The 26829-nt window shown below is 38.7% G+C and overlaps 2 protein-coding genes across 2 annotated transcripts; both read left to right on the top strand.

Moving 5' to 3' along the window:
- The first annotated feature begins 1315 nt into the window (after positions 1–1315).
- Positions 1316–25391, top strand: LOC135209054 (elongation factor 1-gamma-like). Its single transcript, XM_064241624.1, has 10 exons — positions 1316–1462; positions 9247–9396; positions 9834–9969; positions 18680–18891; positions 19051–19239; positions 19355–19473; positions 24329–24448; positions 24589–24638; positions 24809–24933; positions 25089–25391. Exons 1-10 carry the CDS (start codon positions 1448–1450, stop codon positions 25242–25244), a joined length of 1272 nt encoding a protein of 423 aa, XP_064097694.1. The 5' UTR covers positions 1316–1447; the 3' UTR covers positions 25245–25391.
- On the top strand, positions 19480–22301 carry LOC135209055 (DNA polymerase III PolC-type-like). Its single transcript, XM_064241625.1, has one exon. The coding sequence runs from the start codon at positions 20155–20157 to the stop codon at positions 21007–21009; it is 855 nt and encodes a 284-aa protein (XP_064097695.1). The 5' UTR covers positions 19480–20154; the 3' UTR covers positions 21010–22301.
- Positions 25392–26829: the final 1438 nt, after the last annotated feature.

The raw sequence follows: 26829 nt of genomic DNA, 5'->3' as shown, positions 1-26829 counted from the left end.
TTGAAGGTAGGTCAAAATACTAATTTTCCACAAAGACTAGACCGCCATTATTGGACGGCTGATTTGAACCAACGGTCTTTTCGTTAGGAAGCGGTTTCGTCTTTTAACGTTTAACTTACGTATTTAACTTAACTTACTTATTCAAGACGTAATACACTGTTTTCTTTACCTTGACTAAATTTTAAGCCCTTTTACATAGTTAGGCTATTGTAATATTGGAGTTTGTGAGAATTAATTAGGCATAGACTCAGATTGAATAATTTTACAAAGGCTTATATAATTATATGGGCGTAGTAATAAATTTAGTCGAAATTAGGTCTGTCTGTTTACTTAGCATTACTATTCGGGATTAGTTTACTTTAATTTTACTTTAACCGGGTCGGAACTTAGTAGAATTCTGGGACCAAACTGAACTACCCTGGGAATTTTATGGCCTTGGTTTGATTTATTCATAGTCCTATTTAGATTAATTGCATTTACCTGAATTACTTTTACCGGAATTTAACTAACCTAATTAAGCTTACCAAGCAATTATTAATCCTTTGGATTTTCTGGCACAAGTCTGAAAACACGTTAGGCGCACGGAAGAATTGTGTGCTTAACAGCCCGTTTTATACCATTTACTAAATTACTACTAGAGAACACTCAGTGGAAGGAATTACCCTTGTAATTTTGTAGAGTATATTCCTTCGATCTTCCCACTGAGCGAAACAAATTTCCCACAATATTGATCGCATCCTCTACTTGCATGCATTTAATTTCTCTTTTGCAGTTCCAAAAGTCTTTCGCTAGTTGCGTTCTTTCTCCAATTTTTCTTTGTTTTTGTGCAAAGAAACCAAAGAAATTTGTCAATGATGAGTTTATTTCTTTTAAAATGTTCTTCAAACAACGTAACGTTTAATTCTAGTCAGAGCAATAAAGAATTATTCTAAATATTTTTTTCATTGTTTCACAATTCTCAATCACTTTGCCTTTATGTTTCATGTGTACCTAGTTAATTATTTGTTATAGTATTTTTCTTCCAGTAGTGGGCCGCTCTTTCTATTGAATCCCCTTTTCCTATCTCCGCGAAGATTACAGTTCTAATAATAATAATAATAATAATAATAATAATAATAATAATAATAATAATAAAAATCAGTTTGTCACATCTGTTATTCATTCCACCTCTGACGCACATTGCCTCACCTTTGCAATAGCGTTGCCTTTCCATAAGGTTGTATTTCCCCTTTATGTCGATCACACATCGTTCTGTTTTATCTAAATCTCGCTAACCTATAAATCCTAAAAGCATAATAAACCTACAGTACGATCAAATGCAGGTTTGCTCATAGTCTTCTGCACAAGGTTGAACTTACCGCGTCCCAAATTCTTCAACCAGACCAAGAAGAAGAAAGGCATCTGACAATGCGCATGCGCAGCTCTCTCACTGTCCTCTACCATAACCATGGCAGTCAACGGGGTGAGTGTCCCGGCTTTTCCAGAAATTATCTTTCTTTATCCACTGCATCAAGAAGATTGAGTAATTTTGCTGGGCGTTAGCTTGCTTAGCAGGGTGTATATTATCGAATGAGGAGGTATTGTATTGATTTCGTCAAATTATTATGCTATTTAAGGTGTAATTTGTAAGATGAAAACATTCGTGCATTTGCAGATATTTGCGTGACGTTTCGTCACACGGCAATGTTGACGTTGGTTGTTTAGGTATTCTTTGCCTGCATGTTTTCTGTGTCAAGCTGTTGGAGTGTAAATTGTTGGGAAATCGTTGTTTGAAGTGATTTTTGCCGGTGTGGGCGATTTATCCGCAATGCGTATGGGCCGCTTTCACCAACTCCGTCTATTTATGGTCACGGCGAACCCGGCGTGCCATCTGTCGACAGCCTAAACTTATACGTTTTAATTCGGTCATCGACGTGCATTTCTTATGAAATTTGATATAAACTGCACTTCGCTCATCTTACGTATAACGGAAAGCAACGTGGTGATATTCACCAGACCGGCAGCTGGTAGGCAAAGGTCGTCTTACTGGTAGGCAGCTTATGGGGTTAAAGTATTAGGGTAATGACCACTTTTTCATTCGGTATTTAACTGGCGAAACAATAATACAATTACGTCTTTAAGCATACCATTCAAAAGATTGAAACTCATTCTTTTGAATGGTATGCTTAAAAGCTGGAATTGTAATGTTTCACCAATTGAATACGGAATAGAATAAAAAATCCATTTCGAGTGAAATGGCCATATGGTCTTCTATCCTTTAGGCTAGAGTAGAGTATGAATTTAGAGTTGTGCGTTGCATTTAACCTCCCCCCCCCCAAAAAAAAAAAAAAATTCAAACTGGTTCATATTGTACACGTCGCCCTACTTAAGGAGTACCCTAACCTAGAACAAAACTTCATAAATCTGTAATCGTACAGTTTAGTGGTCCAAATTCACTGCGCCCTCGTGTGTATCTTTTCCTTTCCTATTTTGAAATTCCCTTAAGTATACTTTCCTATTTTAATTTCTATTTTTCCTTCTTATTTATCCAATGTCTTCTTTTTCGACAGATCTGCAAACTTTTGCATTTGCAAAGAATATTAGCAGTTTACTTTTTTACAAGAAGGTGAGAGTGAGATTAAAGTTGATTTGGACCCCAAAACTGTAGGATTACTATACTGTAGATTTGTGCGCTGCATTTAACCTGTTTCCACTAGCATGTATATTTTCTCAAACTGGTTGATAACATTTTCGTACTGTGTACCTTACCCTCCTTTTAACATGACCAGCTCAGACCGAAATTTCTTTTCAAATGAATTTTTTTTTTTTTTTTTTTTTCCCTCTTGGTCATATTTCCTAGTCTTTCCTATTGGTCATATTTCCTAGTCTTTCCTATTGGTCATATTTCCTCGTCTTTCCTATTGGTCATATTTCCTAGTCTTTCCTATTGGTCATATTTCCTAGTCTTTCCTATTGGTCATATTTCTTAGTCTTTCCTATTGGTCATATTTCCTCGTCTTTCCTATTGGTCATATTTCGTCTTTCCTATTGGTCATATTTCCTCGTCTTTCCTATTGGTCATATTTCCTCGTCTTCCTATGGTCATACCTCGTCTTTCCTATTGGTCTTATTTCCTGTCTTTCCTATTGTCTTATTTCCTCGTCTTTCCTATTGGTCTTATTTCCTCGTCTTTCCTATTGGTCTATTTCCTCGTCTTTCCCCTATTGGTCTATATTTCCTCGTCTTTCCTATTGGTTCATATTCCCTCTTTTCTTTTTATTCAGGTCTATTTCCTCGTCTTTCCTATATGGTCTTATTTCCTAGTCTTTCTATTGGTCCATATTTCCTAGTCTTTCCTATTGGTCATAATTTCCCCTCGTCTTTCCCTATTGGTATTATTTCCTCGTCTTTCATATGGTCAATATTTCCTAGTCTTTCCTATTGGTCATTCCTGTCTTTCCTATTGGTATATCTTATCTCTTCCTATTGGTCTATTTCCCTAGTATTTCCTATCTCCTCCATTGTCTTATTTCCTAGTTAGCCAGGAGGACTGTAGGCTGTGTGGAACAAGCAAACCTTTGTTTTAGATAAAAAAAATTAATGGCAGTAGGAATGATAATTCTGTCTATACCTATAACTCCGCACGGACTACAAGGAACGTTCCAGTGAATACAACACCCACTCCCTAGGGGTGGGGCGTCAAATGTATTTTGTCATTTTTAGTACTAGCCCGGGATCATGATCTTGCAGAATTTTCTCCTCAAATGTACAAGTATTCTTTCGTTGCCTTAAAATTGTAAGGTAAAAACAAACTCAAACAAACAACATAAGGCTAGGTCAACATAACCTAGGTGCTGCCTGTGTTGTATTGGAGCTTTGGGAAAAGTAGGCTTGAAATCAGTAATATATAGGGTAAAAAAAACCGCATGGTACAGGGATAGACCATGTATGATCAATGTGTACAACCCCAAGAAAAGTACATTATAACGCGTCCTGACACTGGAGTAGAGGTCTTTAGCTCAGTTTCTCACCAACAAGTCGCATCTGATGCCCATCTCCGATGTCAGGACGCGTTATAATGCACTTTATTTGGGGGTTGTACACATTGATTGTACATGGTCCACCCCTGTACCATGCAGTTTTTTACCCTACTAAGACAAAGGCAGTTGAACTGCAGCCTATTTCCTGATCCAAATTCTACCAAAATTGGCCAATTTGTCATAGTATGGGCCAAATTCAAGCCATGACAAGGCAAAAAGTTACGGCACAGGATATTGGTACGGCAGTGAATTGCACATGCGTCAATTTCAGATTTCCTGCTGTACTAATAACAGTGGGGGGGAGGGGGGCAGCAGCTGCCATTCACTGTTGCTAAGTGACCCTAGAAGATCAGCGACAGTATTATAGTCGAACTGACTTGTTTTGCTGAACATGTTCAATTCAAAATGTCAAAGTGAAGCACCATGCTGTCATCTTCTAAGCACCAAAACATTTTGACAGTAAATGAAAAATAAAAAATCACAATACTTAAACATCGATTTTGACTATAGATGAAAAATAAAACCGCTAATCTATCTGCATACCTAAAATCATCTTTAAATTTCCTCTGAACCGTGTAATAATACATCAATTTTCACTGAAAAACATGTTTCCAGGTTTCAACGAGCTGAAAAAAGCAAGAAGTCTATGAAGAGTCTAACTTCTAGAAATTGTATATCCGTAGGTCAGGAATGAGCGAATCGTTCCGGAAAAGAGATCCGAAGAGGAGATTCAAAGAAGATGAAGTACACGAAGTACACACATCGTTCTCTGCTGTATTCATGGTAGTAAGGAAAACTACTAAAGTCGATCCTCTGGTAAACGGCCTTAGTAATCTTGAGTAATCCTCCATATCAGGTCTATATGAACAGCATGATTCCCATATTGGACGCACTACTGACTGCTGCAACCTTACTGGCTAAGCTTCAAATCGTCTTTGAATCTCCTCTTCGGATCTCTTTTCAGGGCCGATTCGATTGTTCGTTACCTACGGATATACAATTTCTCGAAGTTTGACTTCGACATCTATTGCCTTTTTCAGCTTGTTGAAACCTGACGACGTCCGTTTTTCAGTGAAAATTTTGTATTGATGTATTATTACTCGGTTCATCTTTGCTAGATCGTCCCTGATCTGCCAGAGGCAGTAAACAAGGGGTTGCGCATGCGCAATTCACGGCTGTACCAATATCTATCGCAATCAGTCATACGGCTGCCGTACCAATATCCAGTTCAAAACGTTAATTGGGTAATTGTCCTTGGCATGTATGGTACTTTACACATGCCTTACCTAAAATTTACAATTACAATAAGGAACTTGCCTTTTTGGGGTAAGGGGGTGAGGGAGTATCTATTGTTTTGTTTGTCGGGAAATGGTGAATAAAGGGTCAATGGCAGCTTGAATGAACATGTGGAGCCACGGTGCTGGATACAGCTATTGTCTCCAGAAGAAAAGTTAAGTATATCTTAGCTTTACCAGACCACTGAGCTGATTAACAGATCTCCTACGTGGCTAGGAACCAATTGGTCACCTAGCAATGGGACCTACAGCTTATTGTGGGATCTGAACCGCACTATATCAAGAAATTAATTTCTTGTCACCAGAAATAAATTCTCTGATTCCACGTTGGCCGAGCTGGGATTGGCAGCCGACCACGAACACCACTTGTCCAGCGACGAACTGGTTCTGGAAGAAGTGGAACGCTAGTTTAAAATTGAATCGCTGTCCGTAACTTCTTGATACACGTGGCCATGACTGCTGCGACTTGATGCAGCCTGTTCAAAAGCATATTGGACATTATGTCATGGAATGTGTGCAGAGTAGGGAGACTGTTAGGAGTTGGTAATTTAGTCTCTTAAATGGAGTCCTACTAATCTGTATCTGTTATTCAGTGTTCTTGCTTTAGGGGGTAGAGGTCCCCTGGCCAGATAATGGCTTAATGCGTTAAGTCAGGTTAGGAAGGTAATTACTGGGTAGGTCAGTGCACACGCGAGGTTAGGTTACTTTGCGAGTAGGTTCCTAAATGAATGCGGATAAATGTTTAGGAGAGTGCTGAACCAATTTTTTTTATATATATTTTAACTAGAAAGGGCAAGAAACCACCGGATTGGTGTAGCAGAATCCTTAGAAACACAAAACTTTAAAAACAAGAAACTACCACATACTCTTGCACACATGCCTAACCTACTACAGTTATAGGGGACCCCAGTGGGAACTGTGTTTTTTGGGTGGGGGGAGCAGGAGAAAAGTGATTAGCACGGCACTATCTAACCTAACTTACGGTGCCATACCCCTACCTAGGCCTAGCGGGAGGCTCTCTCTCTCTCTCTCTCTCTCTCTCTCTCTCTCTCTCTCTCTCTCTCTCTCTCTCTCTCTCTCTCTCGAACCCCTGCCCTAAGGGCACTACGTCTCTGGCACAAATCCACTAGTTTTTCATTCTCTCCATGTAGGTGAATTTTTTTTTTTTTTTTTTTTTTTTTTTTTTTTTTTTTTTTTTTTTTTTTTTTTTTTTTTCCTGTGGCATGTACGGTGCCCAATTCCACATCAGATTTCCCTCCCCTGCTAACTGAAAATATTTAGTAAATTACCATGGAGTGGAAGGATTTGTTAGAGTTCATGGTTTAGCCCAAGCCACCGTTCACTCGTAGGTTTTGAATAATCCGCACCAAGGCTTTACGAAAAAACAAACACATTTGATAAACTGAAGACATTGTGCAGGAGCTATACTGACAAGAAAACTCTAAATGACAGTTGTGAAGTACAAGAACTAACATGTTTTTAAAAGGTACAAGGGTCTGTCTGAGTGGGAATCTTCCCTGTGGAGGGCTGGCTATACATGAAACCAAAGAAAATGAAACCCAAATCCAGACATAACCATGGTTGCCTGATGAAAAGGACAAGTGTGCTCCATGTTTCAAGTAATTGAAGTAAAAATCTTTAGTTGACAAACTTTAGTGGCCTTATGTTTACAGGAGGTGATAGTGGAAGTGCAAGGCCCAATTCAAAATGCTTAGTGCGAAAAGTCTTTGGCGAGGGTTTTCTGGTAGATTGAGCAGAAAAATTTTATTTCCAAAACTACTATAATTGACACATCTAGAGGACAGTTGCTATTACAAATTCCACAAAAGTTGTAAATATCATAGTGCTTGCAATTATGGTCCGGGTTCGAATTTGAAAATGAAGAATGGTAATTTGTTTAAAAAAAAAAAAAAACCTAAATCAAGGGCGTGTCCTATGTTGACTGAAATGGTTGCTAGAGTATGAAATTCCCATGGGAAGTTTGACACCATCAAATGGGAACCATAAGAAGGGGTGGGCCCATTTTGCTGTCATAGAATGGAACAGATTGGGGAATGGCCTAGGACAGTGGTGTCAAACTCATGTCTTGCAGGCCAAATGTGGCTCAAGAGGTGCCAAGAGATTTTTCAACTCTGGCTACTTTTAACTGTTAGAGCCGAGGAAAATTTAACTCAGGTTACTAAGCTGTTAAAACGGAACTTTAGTTTTACCTTTCATTCATATGACCATAATTTATTTGATATAATTGTTGGAAATAAGGCTCTTTTATTGCAAATCTTAATAAATGAGTCAAGGAATAATTAATTACCAAATCTTAATGGCCCTCGAGGCTATAACCAAGTGCATAATATGCCCTCAAAAGGATTGAGTTTGACACCCTTGGCCTTAGGACATGGTGGTAAGATGTGGATTGAATGTGCTTGAGTGTAGCAATAGGCTTGCCTACTGTGGTAGAGACTGTGGATATTCCGTTCAGCATTTTTGACATACAGCTTGGTGGCAGCATCATAGGTGGAATGGAGGACTGTACTGAAATGAATAGAAAGTGAAGATACTTCAGTAGGAAAAAAAATTCAAATGAAACTTGGAAAGACAAATGGGGGGAGAGGGAAAAAAAGCCTGTTGTTAAGTCGTGACCTACACTTATTGAATGCGCGCAGCCTTAGTCCCACTTAATGTCAGTTTAGATTCAATCAAGCAACTAATCAATTTTGCATTTCTATATCCTCCATTTGTCATTGGTCATGTCAAGTTTTGTGACTGCATGGAGCCTCTTTTCCTCGTGTAAATACGAGTCAACTTGAATTTCATAGCCTACTGCAGTCTTTGTTATTTTCTAAGAGTTTGCCATTCTCTTTATATATAGTTAAACTTGAGATTTGAGTGAGTTAGGTGTTTGTGTTTTGTAAATATGAAACCAGCTGTACAAAGACCCTTTGGAAGGCACAGGAAATCATAGGAAAAATTATCATAACCCCTTAAAGAAAACCATCTAGAAAAATTTATTGTCCCCCCACAGCAAAATTGACCAGGCTTACAATCTCCAGCTGATCAGAGGCCAAAACATATGTACTTGTGTAGTGTTGTAGCATGCATTATGAATTTGTCTACTATGTGCTTTATAAATTTGTTACCATGGTGCCACATGTCATCAGCAAATGAAGGCAGTCCTACATTTGTATGTAAGGTTGTGGTAGATCAATTGGCCTGGAACAAGAAGTTTGTTTTAAGGCCCACATTCTGTGGAGTTGACATCTCGTGTTCTGTTTTATCATATATAAGATATATAAGGAGTATACAGGAAATTATTATTGTGGTGGGTGTACTATATGTGTAGGTTTGGTGTTGTATACTACTCAGTTTTGAAAGGGTATGAAATGTGTGCCTAATTTTATTAGGAAGTGGAGTAGTTTGCTTTTTTTAACTACAGTTAATTGATTTATACTTCAGTATATACCAATTGTTTTGTCCATTAATAAAGAATTAAAGAAGTTAGTCAAAGTAATTTAATGCTATGAGATTTAAGGTGGTGCAGTTGTACCCAGTGGGCATCATTTGAATCCAAGCATATATAATTTCTGTAAGAAGTAGCAATTAATTAGTTGTCTAAAGTTTGTAATATTGGCTTAAAGGGAGTTTGGAAATGGGAAACCTAGATAAGTCAGAAATAGCATAGCATTGTGAGGGAATGTAAAAATTTTAGTGGTTATTAATACAAATTGGTTAATGACCAAGGTATTACAAAGTTTCAATGAATTGGAAATTACCTTGGATGATGCTTATATATATAGAATATATAGTTTTGCTTATGTAATGGTGTATATAAAGTATCCCCTCGTCTTGCTCACATTAAGTACCCTGATGGAAACATTAATTTAGGTGTCTGTTGCAATTTAATGAATTTGATTCTCATTTTAGTTTCCACTTTGCAGACGCTGTACACGTACCCAGAGAACTTCAGGGCCTTCAAGGCCTTGATTGCAGCACAGTACAGTGGGGCCAAGGTCAATGTCGACAACAACTTCGTTTTTGGCGAGACCAACAAGTCTGATGCCTTTTTGAAGAAATTCCCCCTTGGCAAGGTAATTCTCACTCAAAATACTTGGTAGATTTAATGTTAATTCACTTTGGGTGTGTCTATGCCACATTTTTAAGTCAGCAAATGAAGTTATTCGCTTTTTTTGTGTTACAAGTGTGGCAGAGTAATTCACCAGTGATGGGCCTCTTTTCTCATCGTTTTGATGGGGCTGAGGTATAAGTTGCTGGTTGTGTGTTCCTGAAGAGTTGATGACGTGACTTCTGTGTCTGTCATCATAGTGAAGGAACTAACATTTGATTCAATTGAATGGACAATTAAAAATACAGCAATTGCTTATGAAGTAAGTTAACGATGTGTGAAAATTAAAGAATTTTCAGCTATAGTATCTACCATTCTTTATGGACTAATATATTAAGTGTTTTAGAATATAATGTTATGTATTTTGTCCTATGATAATACATGAATATCTTTTTCAAGTAGGTACCAGCGTTTGAGACCACCGATGGCAAGTGCATCTTTGAAAGCAATGCCATTGCATGGGCTGTGGCCAATGATCAGCTCCGTGGGAAGACGGCCATGGATCAGGCCCAGGTTGTTGCCTGGATGAACTTTGCTGGTAAGAATAATCTATTTCCTGCGTAAATTTTGTTATTTGTGTCAAATCTTTCCTACTGTTAAAGTTAGCATATATCTCTGCTTGATAGGAGTGCATTCCAACAAAATATTGAGTGGATGACTGTCTAGTACACCTTGTTTCCAAGGTTTGATTCAAATGTTTTAGCTGTTCAAAATTCTTGCCATCAAGGTCAGTGTCGACAACAACTTTTGTTTTTGGCAAGACCAACAGTCTGATGCCTTTTTGAAGAAATTCCCACTTGGCAAGGTAATTCTCACTCAAAATACTTGATAGAGTTAATGGTAATTCACTTTGGGTGTGTGCGCGCCACATTTTTAAGTCAGCAAATCAAGTTTATCACTTTTTTTGTGTTACAAGTGTGGCAGAGTAATTCACCAGTGATGGGCCTCTTTTCTCATCGTTTTGATGGGGCTGAGGTATAAGTTGCTGGCTGTGTGTTCCTGAAGAGTTGATTACGTGACTTCTGTGTCTGTCATCATAGTGAAGGAACTAACATTTGATTCAATTGAATGGATGACTGTATAGTACTCCTGGTTTCCACTAGGTGTGATTCAAATGATTTAGCTGTTCAAAATACTTGACATCAAGGTCAGTGTCGACAACAACTGTTTTTGGAGAGACCAACAAATCTGATGCCTTTTTGAAGAAATTCCCACTTGGCAAGGTAATTCCAACCAAAGATTGAGTGGATGACTGTCTAGTACACCTGGTTTCCTCTAGGTGTGATTCAAATGAATTAGCTGTTCAGAATTCTTGCCATCATTGTGTATAGGCGCTTGGTGGTATTTCATGGCTGTTTGATGCTATCACAGTACTGTACATTGGATTTTTTAGAATAAATGTCTTATGTTTTGTCCTATGATAATACATGAATATCTTTTTCAAGTAGGTACCAGCGTTTGAGACCACCACAGGAATCAAGGCAAAGAACGTTAGGTTCTATAAGAATGATTGCTGTGTTAACTAACAGTATGTTGGTTTTTCAAAAGAAGCGATGCATATTTTGCTGGCTATAATGGTATAATGCGTGATCTTGAAAATAAATGTAGGATTTTCAGAGGACTTTCTGCCTAACCCTTTAAGGACTGATGTGCTTGTACGAGGAGCAATAACAGGTTTGGGCTGGTGAACATATTCACTCACTGCGAGCATCGATGTTACACGCCATCAAATTGAGGAAAGGTTCCGTTACTTTTTATAGCCCATAAATTCACTAGTGGCAACTTTTAGACTGACTCCGATCAGGGAGCATGTATTTCTTTTCCTTGCATGGCAGTTTATTTCCCCATAAATATACCTGGGGTTGCATTCCGTGGTAAAATAGACTATGGCAGTTGATGTTTTCCTATGTTATATTACCTTCTGAACAAGAATTTAAAAAGTAATATTTATTCAGGTCGACTGAAACTAAACCATAATTTACCTTTGAAGACTACTTGACAGTACAAGGGGTGCGATGTACCGACATACAGTTCAGGGTAAGTAACAGATTTGTTACAGCCAACCGACAAAATATTACCTTAAACTCTTGTAAAGTAAAGTAACTGGAAAATGTTACCTGCCATAGTCTACTTAGACTGAACAATCTTTGAAGCTTTGGTTCAGGGCCAAGAAACGTAAACAAACCGCCATGGTTGGATTCTGGTAGGAGGTGTGGGATCCAACTAAAGGCGGCCATACACGTGCGCGACTGGCGCTGAATTCATAGCAACCGGCCAGTCTTTATCGTGTTTGGGGCCTATTGATGCCAGTCCTGTCCCGTCGTCCTTTCAGCATGTGCAATACCCTATTTCCTCGGAGTTGGGCCAGTACTGCTGTTGTGAAAGGATGTCGCAGTCAGTCAAGTATTTATCTCATGATTTCATTCGTGATTTTTTTTTGGACCTGTACAGAGCACTACCGTACTTGTGGAAAATACGAAGTCCGGATTATTCCAATTAAGAAAAAAGACGGGCAGCTTATGAGCAATTACTGGAATTATGTAAAAAAAAAAAAAAAAATGCAAACAGCTTTTGTGAAAGCCAAAATGGCTAGCCTTTCATGGTATCTTTTGACTAATATAAATTATTTTTACTATTAATTTGTAAAACATTTTAAAGGATAAACGTGGCGGTAATAACATTCACATTCTTAACCGACTGTGAATTTCACTAGTAAAACATTTAAGAGGAAATATGTCCATAGTGATCCATATCACACCTTTCATCATCGATATTCAAATTCATTCATCTCCAGTCAACTTAGATTCCTGTTATACGAAGTAAAGTACGTTCAAGAATGATACATTCCATATCACCTTGAGAGCGTGAGAAACATTCTGAAATGAGGGTAAACCTTTTGGGTAGGATAAATAAAATGAAAAAGCTGAAAAGCAATTTGTATATTCAGAGGTCCTCCTAAACTATATGAATGGATTCCGTTACCCAATTACTGTACCTAAAGCAGCAATCAAAATTAGAAACGCCCCAGTCATCATCAGTCATTCTTAAATAATTTCTATAATCATCTGGGTTATTTTCCTTAAATTATTTCATTTGTTCATGAAACTTACCTGACAGATATATATATAGCTGTATTTTCTGAAGTCCGACAGAATTTAAAAATTCGCGGCACACGCAGTGGGCGGCCAGGTGGTAGTACCCATTCCCGCCGCTGGGGAGGCGGATATCAGGAACTATTCCATTTTTCTATTCATATTTTTTTTCTGTCGCCGGTCGGTAAACAACTGTTTACAGACCTCCGCCTAGGATTTTGAAACTACGGATTGCGACTTAGACGAGAAGTATTCTAATTGAACTGCAACATCAACTCAGCTTCTGTATTTAGCGAATTTTGTTTCGTTTAAATATGCCTGCTTGAGAGTTTCCTTTGGCTCGATAATTTCATACCTATCCCTTCGTAAAAGGAGTAGCTGGCAACTCAGGCACATAGTGCGAGACGATGATCAAGGCTGCTGTTACTGTGATCTACGCAGTACCGGCTAGCTCGGTGTCATGCGCGGTTGGTTACGTCTCTCTCCCTTGCGGGAATGGCTGAATAAACCGTCTCTCTGCCCTACAATCATGGATTTTAGCCTCGGGTTGAGGAAATTTCTAGTAATCTTGAATGATCATACCTGCCGTTTACTTAGAAAATTTCAACAAGATATCTCTTATACTTGTTAGGTGCGGGTTTACCGCACGGTAACATTCTGTACGAATCTACCGCGGCATAGCACTATAATAATGCTCTCCTGCTTATGCAAAGCGCAGCCTTATTTAGGGAAGGAAGCAGGCTGAGTGAGGGAATGGATAAGTTTGCTGGGGACCATTTCCTCGCTGGAGAAGCTTGTTTTCCCTGAATAAACAGCAATTCAGACCTCTACTAAATTTTCCTCACGAAGAAATTGGAATAACATCAAAGATCTTGTAATTCTAATTTTCTCTCAACGGCTTGAGGATCACCTCGGGTGATAGCGAGAGGGTGCCAGACATCCGAACAGAGAACAGATGTTCTGGCACATTGTCTGAAAGAATTGGAAGCCAAATAGGTCGGCTCTCCAGTTCCTCGAAGGGTGAGTTTGGATCGAGTGGCCCAAATCATCTCGGATAATTTCTCAGCTCTCTCACGCCCCCGTTGACAGATAGCTCGAGAAGAGAGAATTGGTTATGGGCTTGGGCACGGAACGTAACGATCCTCAAGAGGTTCGTTAAACTAGTGCACGTCTGTGCGGGTCTTCTCGATCGAAGGCAACAACTACTGACGTCTGAGTAATCCTCACTTAGAAGTATGTCGAAAGTGAGGAGAGACTGAGGGCGTCCTTTCGTTAAGTTTTTCGTAATATTGAAGACGAAGGAGCTTCCTCTTAAGTTGTTCCCTTATTCATGATCCTAGAGGATTAGCTTTAGTCGCCACATGTTGGCCTCTAAGAGGTTGGATTCACAGAGGTCAGGTAATTCAGAGAATTGTCCAAAGACCCTTACCCGAGAGAATCTGTGTAATCTAACATCGTCACTTAGTGAAGTATCTAATATCTCTCCTCTCTGACTCTGAAGGCGTTCAGACTATCGAGAAGCGATAAGAGCTTCAAGATTAATGGCAGTCTCTTGGCCAAGGCAAAGCAGTGCTGCCTATTTTCAGTTTTCAATCGGAGGGGGCCGTTTCTGGAGATAGTGAAGGGAAATGACTGTTCCTCCACCTCGACCTCTGTGAATTTTGTTATGGTTCTATCTTTCCGTATGAAGTATGAGATAAGATAGAAGTCCTAACTATTGTAGAATATGCAAATATGTTGTTGACGGCCTCTAGGCTCAGAGATTCGGTTCTGTCAAACAACAAAGCTTCACGATCTTTGAGGTCTGTGGAGATCTTGAAATTCTCTGGATCAAAGGTTCCGGCATGGAACTTAGACATAGTCTGAGTTTCTGATGCCGAAAGCATTTCGAACCTATCCTTTCTGCGAACTTAATACACGTGACCAGAAAGGCTAATATTCTAACCGCTCTAGCCACGGCAAGGAGGGTTAGTGAGGTTTTGGCTTTAAAGGACATAATGCGGTCTGTCCGCTAAGCCTTCCGTTCTTGATAAGAACGAAAACTGTCTAACCATTGACCCGTAAGGCTTGGAGACCAAGGGTATGGCACAAATTATTGGGCAAGGGCATTAGAGAGTCCTGTGCCCTGTAGGGTCTCTCAAGTTTTATCTTGATAAAACTATAGAAAGTCAAGGTCAACAGACAATCTGCGGTGTTCCGTAAAAAGACCAGACTAGTTCATGTCCAAGAACACCCTGGCATGATAGCCAAGGAGTTCTTTTAAGAGGTCTCATTCATTATGTTTGCATAAAGATTTGAGATTTTTCTTAATATCAATGCTCAAGAGGTGAGGGCGTGGCCTCGGAAGCATTTCAACAGAGCATGACACTCAGTAACATCCTGAGTGCCACGCTTTTGCGAAGCAACTCTGGGTTCGCTTCACACTCCCGACAATCTGCGGTGTTCCGTAAAAAAGACCAGACTGGTTCATGTCCAAGAACACCCTGTCATTATAGCCAAGGAGTTCTTTTAACGATGGTCTCATTCATTATGTTTGCATAAAGATTTGAGATTTTTTCTTAACATGAATGCTCAAGAGGTGAGGGCGCGGCCTCGGAAGCATTTCAACAGAGCATGACACTCAGTAACATCTGAGTGCCACGCTTTAGCGAAGCAACTCTGTGTTCGCTTCACACTCCCGACGGGATGTGAAGACGACATTTCAGATCCGTAAGTCGCTAGGACCATACATATCCGTAGATATATTATTGGGTGCAAGAAGCAACACGAATCCTATCCTATAGAAAAGGGATAGGTGTGCTTTTAACTTTGAAGGGTTGGTCGCTTGAGGCGCGTTCCTTTTCTTTAGCCTAGAAGTTATGGAACTAACTTTGATAGGTTAGGTCAGGTGGTGGTTTTAGCTTCGGTGCCCTCAGAAGTATGGTCATATGGTCTAGTCACATTGTGGTCACTCACGTGGACAGACATCTAGAGCGCACCAGCATTACAGGTTCTTCTACCTCGCTGGCAACTCCCTAGTAACGCAGAAGCAGACTTTGGTAACAGTAATCACGAAGTCGGCTATGCTAACAGGTCAGGAACCAAGATGTATATCATCTACTTAATTTAGTTTCCCAAAAATCCTATTCTGTCTCTTCCCACCATCCGAAGGTGGGATTCAGCTATATATATATCTGTCAGGTAAGTTTCATGAACAAAATGTTATTGTTATAATACAATTAAGTTTGTTCATACTTACCTGGCAGATATATATAATTAAAGTGCCCACCCACCTCCCCTCAGGAGACAGTGGCACTGATAAAATGATGAATAGAAAATGGGAATAGTTCCTGATATCCGCCTCCCAGCGGCGGGAATTGGTGGGTACTACCACCTGGCCGGCGACCACTGCGTGTGCCGCGAATTTTTAAATTCTGTCGGACTTCAGAAAATACAGCTATATATATATCTGCCAGGTAAGTATGAACAAACTTAATTGTATTATAACAATAACATTTTAAATCATATGGTAAAACCTCTCTATTAGGCATGGTTTCACTCATACTGTATGGTTTTTCTTGCATATTTCATCTTTTACGTGGTGCCATGATTTAAAAACACTCGCTATATCAGGACCTACAGGACTGAAAGGAACACGGCCACTGCATATTAACTCTGCCCTCTCAGAATATACATAGAGCAAGTGTGTTTCCTGGAGTGCTGCATTATGCTGTATGCTCTTTTATTTGAGGAAAGAGGCCACATTGGGAATAGGTCTCGCTTATCTCGAGTATTTCAGTGCTCTTTTAAGTATTTGGAGAAGAGAAGCCAAGTTTTTTCCCTCAGTTGGAGCACTTTTCTGAATATTTTTTTGTACTATGGCGTTCATAGCTGGTTAGATTTTCTTGTCTTTTAAAGAAGCCACTGAGTGCTGTCTCTTGCAATACAGGGTTTTCTTTTCCCTTTCCTGTAAAGAGAGAAACTCGTGGTTGACGAGTGCTTTGGACATACTGATATGGTGTCTCAGGTTAGTGTGTTAAATTGAACATAATGCTCAGTATGTTTTATATTGCTTCTTCTCTGCATCAGCTTGGAGAGGTGGCGGCGTAAGTCTTCAAGGTGCAATTTGATTTTCAGTCGACTTAACCTAACTCATTCTTATCTTGATGTGAGGATGACATGGCTTCACTAGGGATTTCAGCTGTAAGAACAATTGTGCTCAATTACATCACACACTTGTTAGCATAAGAGATTTTGGTGTACAGCTAATTTTCATTAAGCTTGTAAATGATCCAGTACCATCATTGTTGCTAAGTTCTGTAGGAGGGATGCAGAAACCAAGAGCACGGTTTTGTTTTTAAACCTGCATCCATGGTTGGTAAAGCTTACTAGATGTCTGGGCAGTGGAAATACCATTGAAGATGGCCAGCAGGTTTATCCCTGGTCTGAAGCAATCATAGTGGAAAGATTACTTGATTGATTGAATTAAATTTTGATAATTCATTCTGCAGTAGGACAGGGATGGCGATTGGGGAAACTACCTACTAAGTACACAAGTTCAACAGTTCTGTGGAATTAGCATGCAGATGAACGGGACCAACCAATCGAATACTACTCCTTTGAAGGCCCTCAGGCTTGAGCAGTGAATGTGTTTGTTTACCCCTGATTCTCTGTACTCTAATGAAATATTGACCAAATTTCAAGTTGAAGAGTTGCTCAGTGACCCCTAGTAGCCTCAGTACAAATGATTTTCAAACTTGCAAGGGCTGTCGGTATGTCTTCTAATTTCCTTAAAGGGAAATCAACTAATACTACAGAATTCATGCGCTGCCACTAATTTCTGCTTCTCTCACTTAAAGGCTTGGAGATGCTCAACAGTCTCCTCCCAATTTGATTTTTGAAATTATCAGGGATTCTATCTTGAATTAAGTGGAAAACAACTGTGTCAGGCAGCAGTTTGCATATTGTTTGGGGCGCCGTTTTAGAGGAATTTTCACCACCTTGTTGTAGACATCAGTCTCTCTTTCAGATATAGTAAGATTTAACTGTCTACTCTCCTGGTATTGTGCCGTGCTATTAGATCTGGCTGATAATCAGCACCTGCCCCTTCAACTCAGTCTCTGGCATTTAGCTGCAGGTCTAAATTTTATCTGCAGATTCTTTTGAGCCTCTGGATTGAGTTCATTGAATTAAATACTAAAACCTTTCATTCAATACTGTCAGCGGTTAAGAGTAAATTTATTTTGAGCACATTGTAGGTCGGTTTTATAGGAAATGCTGTTATCTTTTTACCTTAGAGCCGAGAATACTATTACGGTCAAGTTTTTCAGAGACCTATAAAAATTCCAGTTTAGCCTCTTGATTGGGAAGAGGAGGAAACAGTTCTCTGTTGGTGGCAGTTGAAACCTTAGATAGGTCAAGTCTAGAAAAGGCAGTTAACCTTTGGGTTTTTGTGTTTAGAAAACTGCTGTCTGTGTCAGTGATTAAGCCTGGAGGGGACAAAGTTAGCTCTTTATGGTTTTAGGAAACCAAGATTGTCTTTGTCCTAGGGACACCCTGGAAGACGCAGTTAACACTGTATTTTGGTTTTAGAAACCTAGTACATCTTTGTCAAAGAACACGAGGTTCTCAGAGTTATTTGATAAGGCTAATGCATGAGAACCAGCTCCATTACCTCAATGGTGTGATTGGTATGGTCTTGGCCTGCCACCTTAGTGGCCGTGAGTTCAATTCTCAGGGTTTCTATTGAGGTGTGAGAAATGTGTATTTCTGGTGATGGAATTTATTTAGTTACTCCACTAGGTTATGAAACATTTTAAGTTGCAAAAATAATAACTTAAGTGTAGTAGTGATTTTCTCTGTTAATTGTGACCTATGCTGTATCCTAGTAGTACATGTTGTTATTATTATTATTATTTTTTTTTTTTCCAACATTCTTGCAGATGCTTTCATCCATAGTTCAGTATGAGAAGCAGTATTTCCCTTTGATTGCTACTTTGCTCCCTATCATAGTTGTTGGGAATGAGGGGATTTGCAAAGGAAAAAGTAATGTCACTTATGTATAATTTTTCAGTAATGGTCTACTGAGTAAGGACCTATATTGAAATAGTTGAACCTGCAGTTCATGTATGTGAAGATTTTTTCTTATGCCAACTAATGCACTTGTTTGCCTCATAGATAATGAAATCCTACCGGCCTCATGCACGTGGGTGTTCCCCTGCCTGGGAATAATGCAGTTCAACAAAAGCAACACTGAGAGGGCAAAGGAAGATATTAAGAAAGCCCTTGGTGCTCTCAATACCCATCTCTTACCCCGCACCTTCTTGGTAGGCGAGCGAATCTCTCTTGCTGATGTTTCAGTGTGCTGCACGCTCCTCCATCTCTACCAGGTTTGTTCTCTACCGGTCCTGGAATTTTAAATTTAGTTTGAAATCCCTACTATTGTCTTCATTTTTTTCAAATATTGTGGGGAACATATTCATACAAGTTATTAAAATTTCCCAGTGGCGAATTTACGTTAGAATAAATGAAGTGTCTAAATATTTCAGTATGTGTTGGAACCCTCCTTCAGGAAGCCATTCCAGAATGTCAATCGATGGTTTACAACCATCATCAACCAGCCCCAAGTGAAAGCTGTCATCGGTGACTTCAAGTTGTGTGATAAAATGGCTCAGTTTGACAACAAGAAATTCGCAGAAGTTCAAGGAAAGATCAAGCAGGGCGGAGGTGAAAAGAAGGTAGGAGGCATACAGACTTTCTGTAACTGGTTAAATTGGGTTGTCAGGTTATCAAAGATGTGATATAGGTTTCGATGAAAGTACAGTGTTATAACTCGCGTTGTTTGCTTTACAGCAAGAGAAAAAGGAGAAGAAGGAACCCAAAAAGGAGCCGCCTAAAAAAGAAAAGGAACCTTCTCCTGCTGCCCCAGCTGCACCCAAATCCAAGGATCCTCTTGATGCCCTCCCTGCAGGGTGAGTGCTTTAATAGTGCTTTTAGTATTACAGCTTTATGATCTTGCATCTCAAATTGCATGCCTGTCAAGTTCAAAAAACAGATGGTATATGGTATTGAAATAGTTTAGGATGTGGACAAGTGCAATGTTTAAAGGAATTTGATCTTTCCTAGAGAGTAACCCCCAAGGGTTTTACCCTGGTATGGATCCACCTTGCGGCATGTTTAGTATAAACCCATTGGGATTACCATAAAAAAAGAAAAAAAAAAGTGTAAATATAAAGGTAATGACCCCCAAGGAATATTAGTCCAAGAAATGACTCCTGAAAACCCTTGAGGGGTCGCTAGGAAAGATCCAGAGATTTTTGCAGGTGGTTTTTAGAATTTTTCCTGAAGTGAACTGAAGGGAAACGTGTTGTTTCTTACCTCCAAATAAAAACATTGACAATTGTCATGTTTTTAGGTTGGATGGGGACAAGCCGAGGGAACAAGACAGCAACCAAGGGTCAAGTGGGAGTTCTATCCCAACTCTTATTCCTTTAGTAGAAAGCCAAAGTTCTGATGGAGGTTCTTCCCTGTATGATTCTGACACCACAACTTCCCTTCCTGTAGTTGAAAATGTTACACCTAGGGGCAGCTCATCCTCGGACATATTTGTTCCTCCTCCTGTGGAAAAGGTTCATCTGAAACACATTGAATTAATGCCAAAATTAGTGGTGTATTTTGATTTAGAAACAACGGGGCTAGAGGCAGACTGTGATATTGTCCAATTGTCCTCTGTGGTTGGTCAGCAATACTTCAATCAATATATCTTACCAAGCAAAAAAGTTTCATGGAAAGCATCAGAAATAACTGGGTTGACATTTGATTCTGGTTCCTTGCATTTGAAAGGAAAGAAGGTGGAAGCTTTAGAACCTCGTGAAGCATTACAAAAATGGCTTAATTGGATAAGACCTTTAGCACCTGTTGTACTTGTGGCCCACAATTGTTACAACTTTGATGCAAGGCGCCTTGTGAATAATTACAACAAATTTGGTCTGTTAGAGGAATTAGGTCAGCTGGTAACTGGGTTTATTGATACACTGCCCATGTTTAAAGAACTTTATCCAAAAATGTCCAGTTATAGGCAAGAGGAACTTGTGTCAAAAATCTTAAAGGAGACTTATGAGGCTCATGATTCCTTGGCTGATGTACAGTCACTGCAAAAACTTGTAATGAAGCATAAATTGAGTGACAAAAAACTGCTCAAGTTTTCATTCACCTACCAGTCTCTCTTGGATTACATTGAATATAGCAAAAAGGGCAAGGAGAATGCTGAGTCACTCAAGTCCCTTATTAACTCCAAACATCTTTCAAGTGGCATGGCAGAAACGGTTGGCAAGTCTGGTTTGACTTTAGACAATCTTAGACATGCCTTTGTTGATGGCGGAAAGGAGCTTCTTGAGAAAGTGCTAAGTGAGCCAACCTCCAGTGGCCAGCCTAGAGTAACGCGTAACAGATCTGTTTTGAACAAGTTGCACGAGTTCTTTTCAAATGAGAATGCAGAACCAAAGTAGTAGTGATCCTGTCCTGTTGGTTTTGTGTATTTTTCATTAGAGACTTGTCTAGGTGTAGTTTAAAAAGTTCTTGTGTAATTTTTTATAGTGAAACCCCAATTTATGTGTTCCCTGGTTGTTTTTATGCAGTCAAGGGGTCAAGCTTGGGGCATAGTAAATTCTTACCTGTATGACTTATTGCAATATTTTGTGTTAAGTAAAAATGGTAAGAAACATGGCCGTGAGTAATCACTCGGATATGCCAGCCACATGGTAAAAAGATTGCTAAGGAGCAGGTAAATAGTAGCTGATTTAAATAAGAATAATGTACTTGGAGATCTTGATGAGTTCGACCTGATAGCTGTTAGGTGTTTTTGGAGTAGAGGTTAGAGCAACAAATCTCGAACTATTAATAAGTTTTACTGGTGTAGCTGTTTCAAGAGTGAAGGTGTGCAGGGACAATTGAGACTACACATTAGACTAGACACCTCCAGTTTCCAGTAAGTTGGCCAATTTGGTGCTCAATTGTTATTGTAGATTGTTACCTGATGCACCCGGTGTGAACAGATGCATGTTTGCCAATGGAGCTGGCAGTTATCAAATATTTTTACACCTTTTAATTGTGTTGAATCATATTAAATCCGGGCATTGTTCCTTGTACATGGAGTTGAGGCCATTCTCATCATTGAGTATAATCAAATTGTAAGGTATAGGAATGTTATTAGAAAAAAAGCGACAAGTTTTAGATATGGGAAAACTTACCAAATGTCAAAAGCGCAAGTGCATAGTATTTTGATGATTTAAGACTTATTATAAATTAAGTTGACAGGTTAATGTGACTTTGAACAGTGGTTTGACTTCCCTTAGCTTGTGTGCCTTGTTTGTTAATAAGACAATCAAGGGGTCCCAACTGAGGGTAAAGTGATTCTTCCCTCTACGACTTGACACATTTGTTGTCAGGTAACTAGAGAAGAAACACTTCTTGGGTAATGTTTATTGTATATAGAATGTTTATTGTCTTGGAATTTGAGCTTTGTGGGGAGCATGCCTCGTTTTTATGGTAGAGCTGGGGAATGTCACACTAAAAAGTAGTTCAGTAGTTTTTTTGCAAATTACATGTGACACCCCTCAGTTATTTTGGTGTGGTTGATTTGAGGGCTCCTTTTATTTTTCAAATACTGAATTGTGACAAGGTGCTACAAAACCCAGGATGCATATTTTGTTACATTGCTTATAGGTAGACTGTTAATGCAAGTTACCTAATTGTATAAACAGTTTGGTAAAGTTTTGAGGAAAACAATTTTTAAAATTTAGTGCGCCATTCATTTTCCTGAAATAGTTGTAAATGAGGTAAGGACACCACTGAAGATAATGCCAAAAATGAGACTTCATGTCTTAATACATTTAAAAGAAAAAGAAAAATTATAGATGGGAGAGGGTCCAAAGGGACGAAAACTTGAAATACAATGGATGTTGAAAAGTTTTGTCCAATTAAATACGATCCAAACTTGCAAGGAATTATTAAGACTTGAGTGGCACAGTCATGTCAAAAGGGGTGTTATTCATTGATTGATTTTATTATTAGCTTTGCCTATTTGCTTTGCATCGACATGAGTAGGTCTTTAATTTGATTACTATTGTTTACTTGATTTCACTTAGTGGCTTTTTCTTTGTTTTCGAAAGCAAGACTGGGAATAATACTGTAGATGAGTTTCTTCTCGCAAGAGGCTAAACCCCTCATATGTGTTCCCTGATTGTTCTGTTTTACAGTTATGGGGTCAAATTGAGGGTAAAGTAAATCTTCCGAGGTGACTTTGCAAGACAAATTGTATATAGAAACCAGAGAAGAAACAACTTTGCCAAAGCTGAGGATTTAGGTTGGATGGGTGGGTGGGAGGGAGTGCTTAGAGTGAATTTTTCTTGGTCCTAAAGTTTTTTAAGGTAACCAACTGCTGAAATTGGGGCAGAATTGTGTGTTGGTTGGGTAAGGAAACCATGATAACAAAGCCAAAATTAGGAATATAAGTGAATAGTAACAACCTAGTATTACATATAGTTGGTGCATTTCTCAAGAAAAGGTGCAGTTGGTCTCTGGAAGATTACCTTAATATTAATGCCTGCTCATGTAAAAGTGTTTATTTACACGCATAAGATTGATGCAAATCATTTAATTGTAATGTAAATATAGAGAATTGTCAAATGAATGAAAATAAAGATGAATAAGTATGGAAGAAAGCAAGTAGTATTTTTTTTTTCTTTTTACAGACTAGACTAGACATGTAAGTCACTTCCTTGCTAAACCCCGGGTGCCACAACTCTTAAGCGTAATCGCTTTTATGAATGCTCATACAGTACCAGATTTTTAAATACCTGATGCATTTCTGGTAATTCTTTTCAAAATTATAATTTAGCGAGTGTATACCCTTCAATTGATGGTAGAAGGGTTTGCAAATAATGGAAACAGTGTGATATATTTTGCCATTTAATAACATCTGGAAGGAAAGGGAGATGATTTATTTTTAAAGCATATATGTAGGCTAAAAGCTCAGCAGGTGGTAGGCACTGATTCTGATTGGTTTGGAGTAGTAGTTTCATTGTTACGTAGGTATGATGCATAATAAATGCTGCTTTCATTGAACATACACATGTGCAAGTGCCATTACCATAGTGGTAACAGCGATTGTTAGAAAAACACACTGTGCAGGAAATGCATACCAATGGTATAATAGATAAATCATGTTTAAACAGGTTTCCACAATACACTGGCAATGTGTGAAGGTAAATTGGAAAGATAGGATTCTGTGATAGCTACTGAAAACTGAAAATAATTTTAGATTGTGCTATGAAAGCCAGAAAGCCTTCCTCTGCAAATTTCATCTAATGGTAGACATGGTCATATTCATGACTGGTTTAGGTATGTATCCAAGTCTTTATCTTAAGCTAATGCGGTGCCTTGTGTTTTCATCCAAACTTTATTGCTATTACCATACTTGATATTTGTCATGTGGATAGCAGTGTTGTTTGAAAGTGTATTGTGTATAGTATTACAAGCAACAGCTAATGCAGCCAAAGAAATTTCTTTGGTTTTGTGTAATTGTCTGTATCGAGCTTTGTTACTACAATACTGTGAAGTGTTATAACTAACACGATGATGGGACCCGTGCATTACACCACCCCCAGTAGGATTAGGGATTGTTACTGGTTTGATTAGCAGAATTTTATTTACTCTTTGTTTTGATCTTTCTAATTATTAATAAGCAAGTTGGTTATTGTAAAAGCCAGTGCCTTGTATCTTTGGAAGTGTGTTTTTCTGTAACTCAAAACTTGTCCCATTTTTCAGAGACTTCAATATGGATGACTTCAAGCGGTTTTATTCCAATAATGACGAAGACAAGTCTGTACCATACTTCTGGGAGAAGTTTGACAAGAATCACTACTCTATTTGGTATTGTGAATACAAGTAAGTTTCAAAATTTGTGGATTTCTTGCTGTCATGTATCTAAATAGTGGTTTCTAAGTCTTAATTTCATTAGTAGAGTATTTCCAACACGATTCTATTCTAGTAAGTTTTAGCACTATATGGAAACTTTAATTTTACAGGTATGCTGAAGAACTGGCCAAAGTGTTCATGACCTGTAATCTTATTGGAGGTGAGTGCGATTTTATTTTTATATATATATATATATACAAGAGTATACCTTGTGTAGGAAGGTGCTTGTAAGCCATCTGAAATTTTCAAAATGCTCTCAATAATTTACTGAAAATATTGTAAAGCAAAGTAAGGCTAATATTTAATTTTTGCAATTTCTCTATTACTCAGGTATGTACCAGCGTGTAGATAAGCTTCGTAAGAATGCCTTTGCCTCCATGTGTGTATTTGGAGAAGATAACGCAAACAATATTTCTGGTATTTGGGTCTGGAGGGGCCACGACCTTTGCTTCCCGGTAAGTTTTCCAGAAAGTATATTTTTGCCTTTAAAGCTTTTCCTATTTTCTTTGTTAGTTTTTCATGCTGAATTGTGCCAAAGGTGTGATAATGTATGTATGATCTGTGCCTCATGTACATCATCACTAATGTATCTTTTTTTGTATCTTTGAAGCTTTGTGACGATTGGACAGTAGATTACGAATCGTACGAATGGAAGAAGCTAGATCCTGATGCAGCAGAAACCAAGAAACTCGTCGATCAATATTTCAAATGGACTGGTGCAGATAATAAGGGCCGCAAGTTTAATCAAGGAAAGATTTTCAAATAATTGTTTTATTAATGAATAAACGGTTCAGTTAATATATTAATTAAATGTTTCCTTTTCCACGGGTAGATAAGTTAGTTACCTTGGGTAATTGGCTGTCGCCCTGAATTTGTAGAAATTCCAAACATTGTTGTGCTGGTTAGCTCTTTACTAAGTATTTTGATTATCCTTTGGACTTTTTGGAATTTACTTCAAGAATTTAAGAGTACTGTAGTACATAAGAAGCCAAAAATGGCCATTGCTAGGACTTGAGACCTTTGGCTCTGCAGTCCGTCGGTGTGCAACTTCTAATACCACATTCATGGTCATCAAGGTCCTTTAAATATACTCGGAGTATATTTAAAGGACCTTGATGGTCATTAAGGAGCTGAATGGCCTGGGCTTTTGTCCGAAGTATACATTCAGCCATCCATCCCAGTTTAAAAATTAGACATTTCAATAACTACTGAACTTGACGTCCAAACATTCCCCCTCCCACCCTATGTAGATGCTTGAGTAAAATCCAGATCCAAGACTTAAAAGCTTAAAGAAAACGTACCTTGTGACGTTGCCGTTCAGATCAATGGAACGAAGAATAAAACGGGTATGGTTTGAATCGTGTAAGTTTTTAATAAATAAAGCGGGTCACAGAACCGTAGAACACCTTGATATCAAACACATGAAAAAGGTTATTGATTGGGATGAAAGTGCTTTGAAAGAAAGGAAGGAAGTGCAATGTATGTCTAGTGTTTCTAGCTAGACCTGAGTGGCAGAGGTGGAGGGTGGATATCCTGCTGATGTCCATCAGTATTTGGATGATTATGTGGTACACTACATAACTAATATTTGCCGAGTTTGTGTGTCGTTGCTGGCCAGTTCACCCAGTCGTCAATGAAGCTCCTCGGTGGCCTAGGCATTCCACTGAGGGGTTATATATAGATTTGTAACTCTGGTGATAGAAGTTCACTCGACGTAGTTCGGAAGCCACGTAAATCGGTTGGTCGCGTTGCTGAATAACCATGGGTTCCATACAACTTAAAAACGGAATGCAAATGAATCCATTTGTGAATAAGTACCACCATCTATCTGCTTGGGTTCAGAAAAAGGACATATAAACAGTCTCATCTTTGAAGTTAGACTACGAAACTAGAAGGGGAGAAAAGATTTTGTTTTTCATTTTTGTGCAAGTTTTATTCAACTTAAATTAAGTCTTCAATGTCATTTCATTATCCCTTTAGGAAGTGACGTATGGAGGTTGTAGGCTACCCATTTCGTTCTCAGCCAATATTCTGAGATGAGACTGGTAGTACCCTAATGCCCAGCCACATTGATTTTCAGGGGCTTTTGTACTGATGTGTGTTTTTTGTAGTCGTCTAGAAGAGTACTACTAAAACTCAGGAATGTTTAATCTCACTTATTAGATGACCATCAGTAATATATAGATTGTATTTGTTTACTGCATTTAACAGGTTAAAGAAAAACTAAACTTGCAAAATAATAAAAACAATAAATGATCTTTTCATTCGGTATTTCCTGTTACCTTCGGTTACTTATTTCAAATGAACACCGTATTCTTTGGAAGCTTGAAATTCAATGTCACCTGAAGGTT

The sequence above is a fragment of the Macrobrachium nipponense genome, chromosome 37, assembly GCF_015104395.2.
Source record: "Macrobrachium nipponense isolate FS-2020 chromosome 37, ASM1510439v2, whole genome shotgun sequence".
Classification (NCBI taxonomy): domain Eukaryota; kingdom Metazoa; phylum Arthropoda; class Malacostraca; order Decapoda; family Palaemonidae; genus Macrobrachium; species Macrobrachium nipponense.
The sequence above is the reverse complement of the archived record's forward strand: the minus strand, read 5'-3'. Positions and strand labels throughout refer to the sequence as shown.

Bases quoted from the DNA above. Each gene is read 5' to 3' on its own strand.
- LOC135209054 (XM_064241624.1), top strand. The intron at 9,970-18,679 runs GTAAGAATAATC...TTTGCCTCATAG, and splicing joins TGCCTGGATGAACTTTGCTG to ATAATGAAATCCTACCGGCC. The intron at 24,449-24,588 runs GTAAGTTTCAAA...TTAATTTTACAG, and splicing joins ATTTGGTATTGTGAATACAA to GTATGCTGAAGAACTGGCCA.
- LOC135209055 (XM_064241625.1), top strand. From the start codon at position 20,155: ATGCCAAAATTAGTGGTGTATTTTGATTTAGAAACAACGGGGCTAGAG.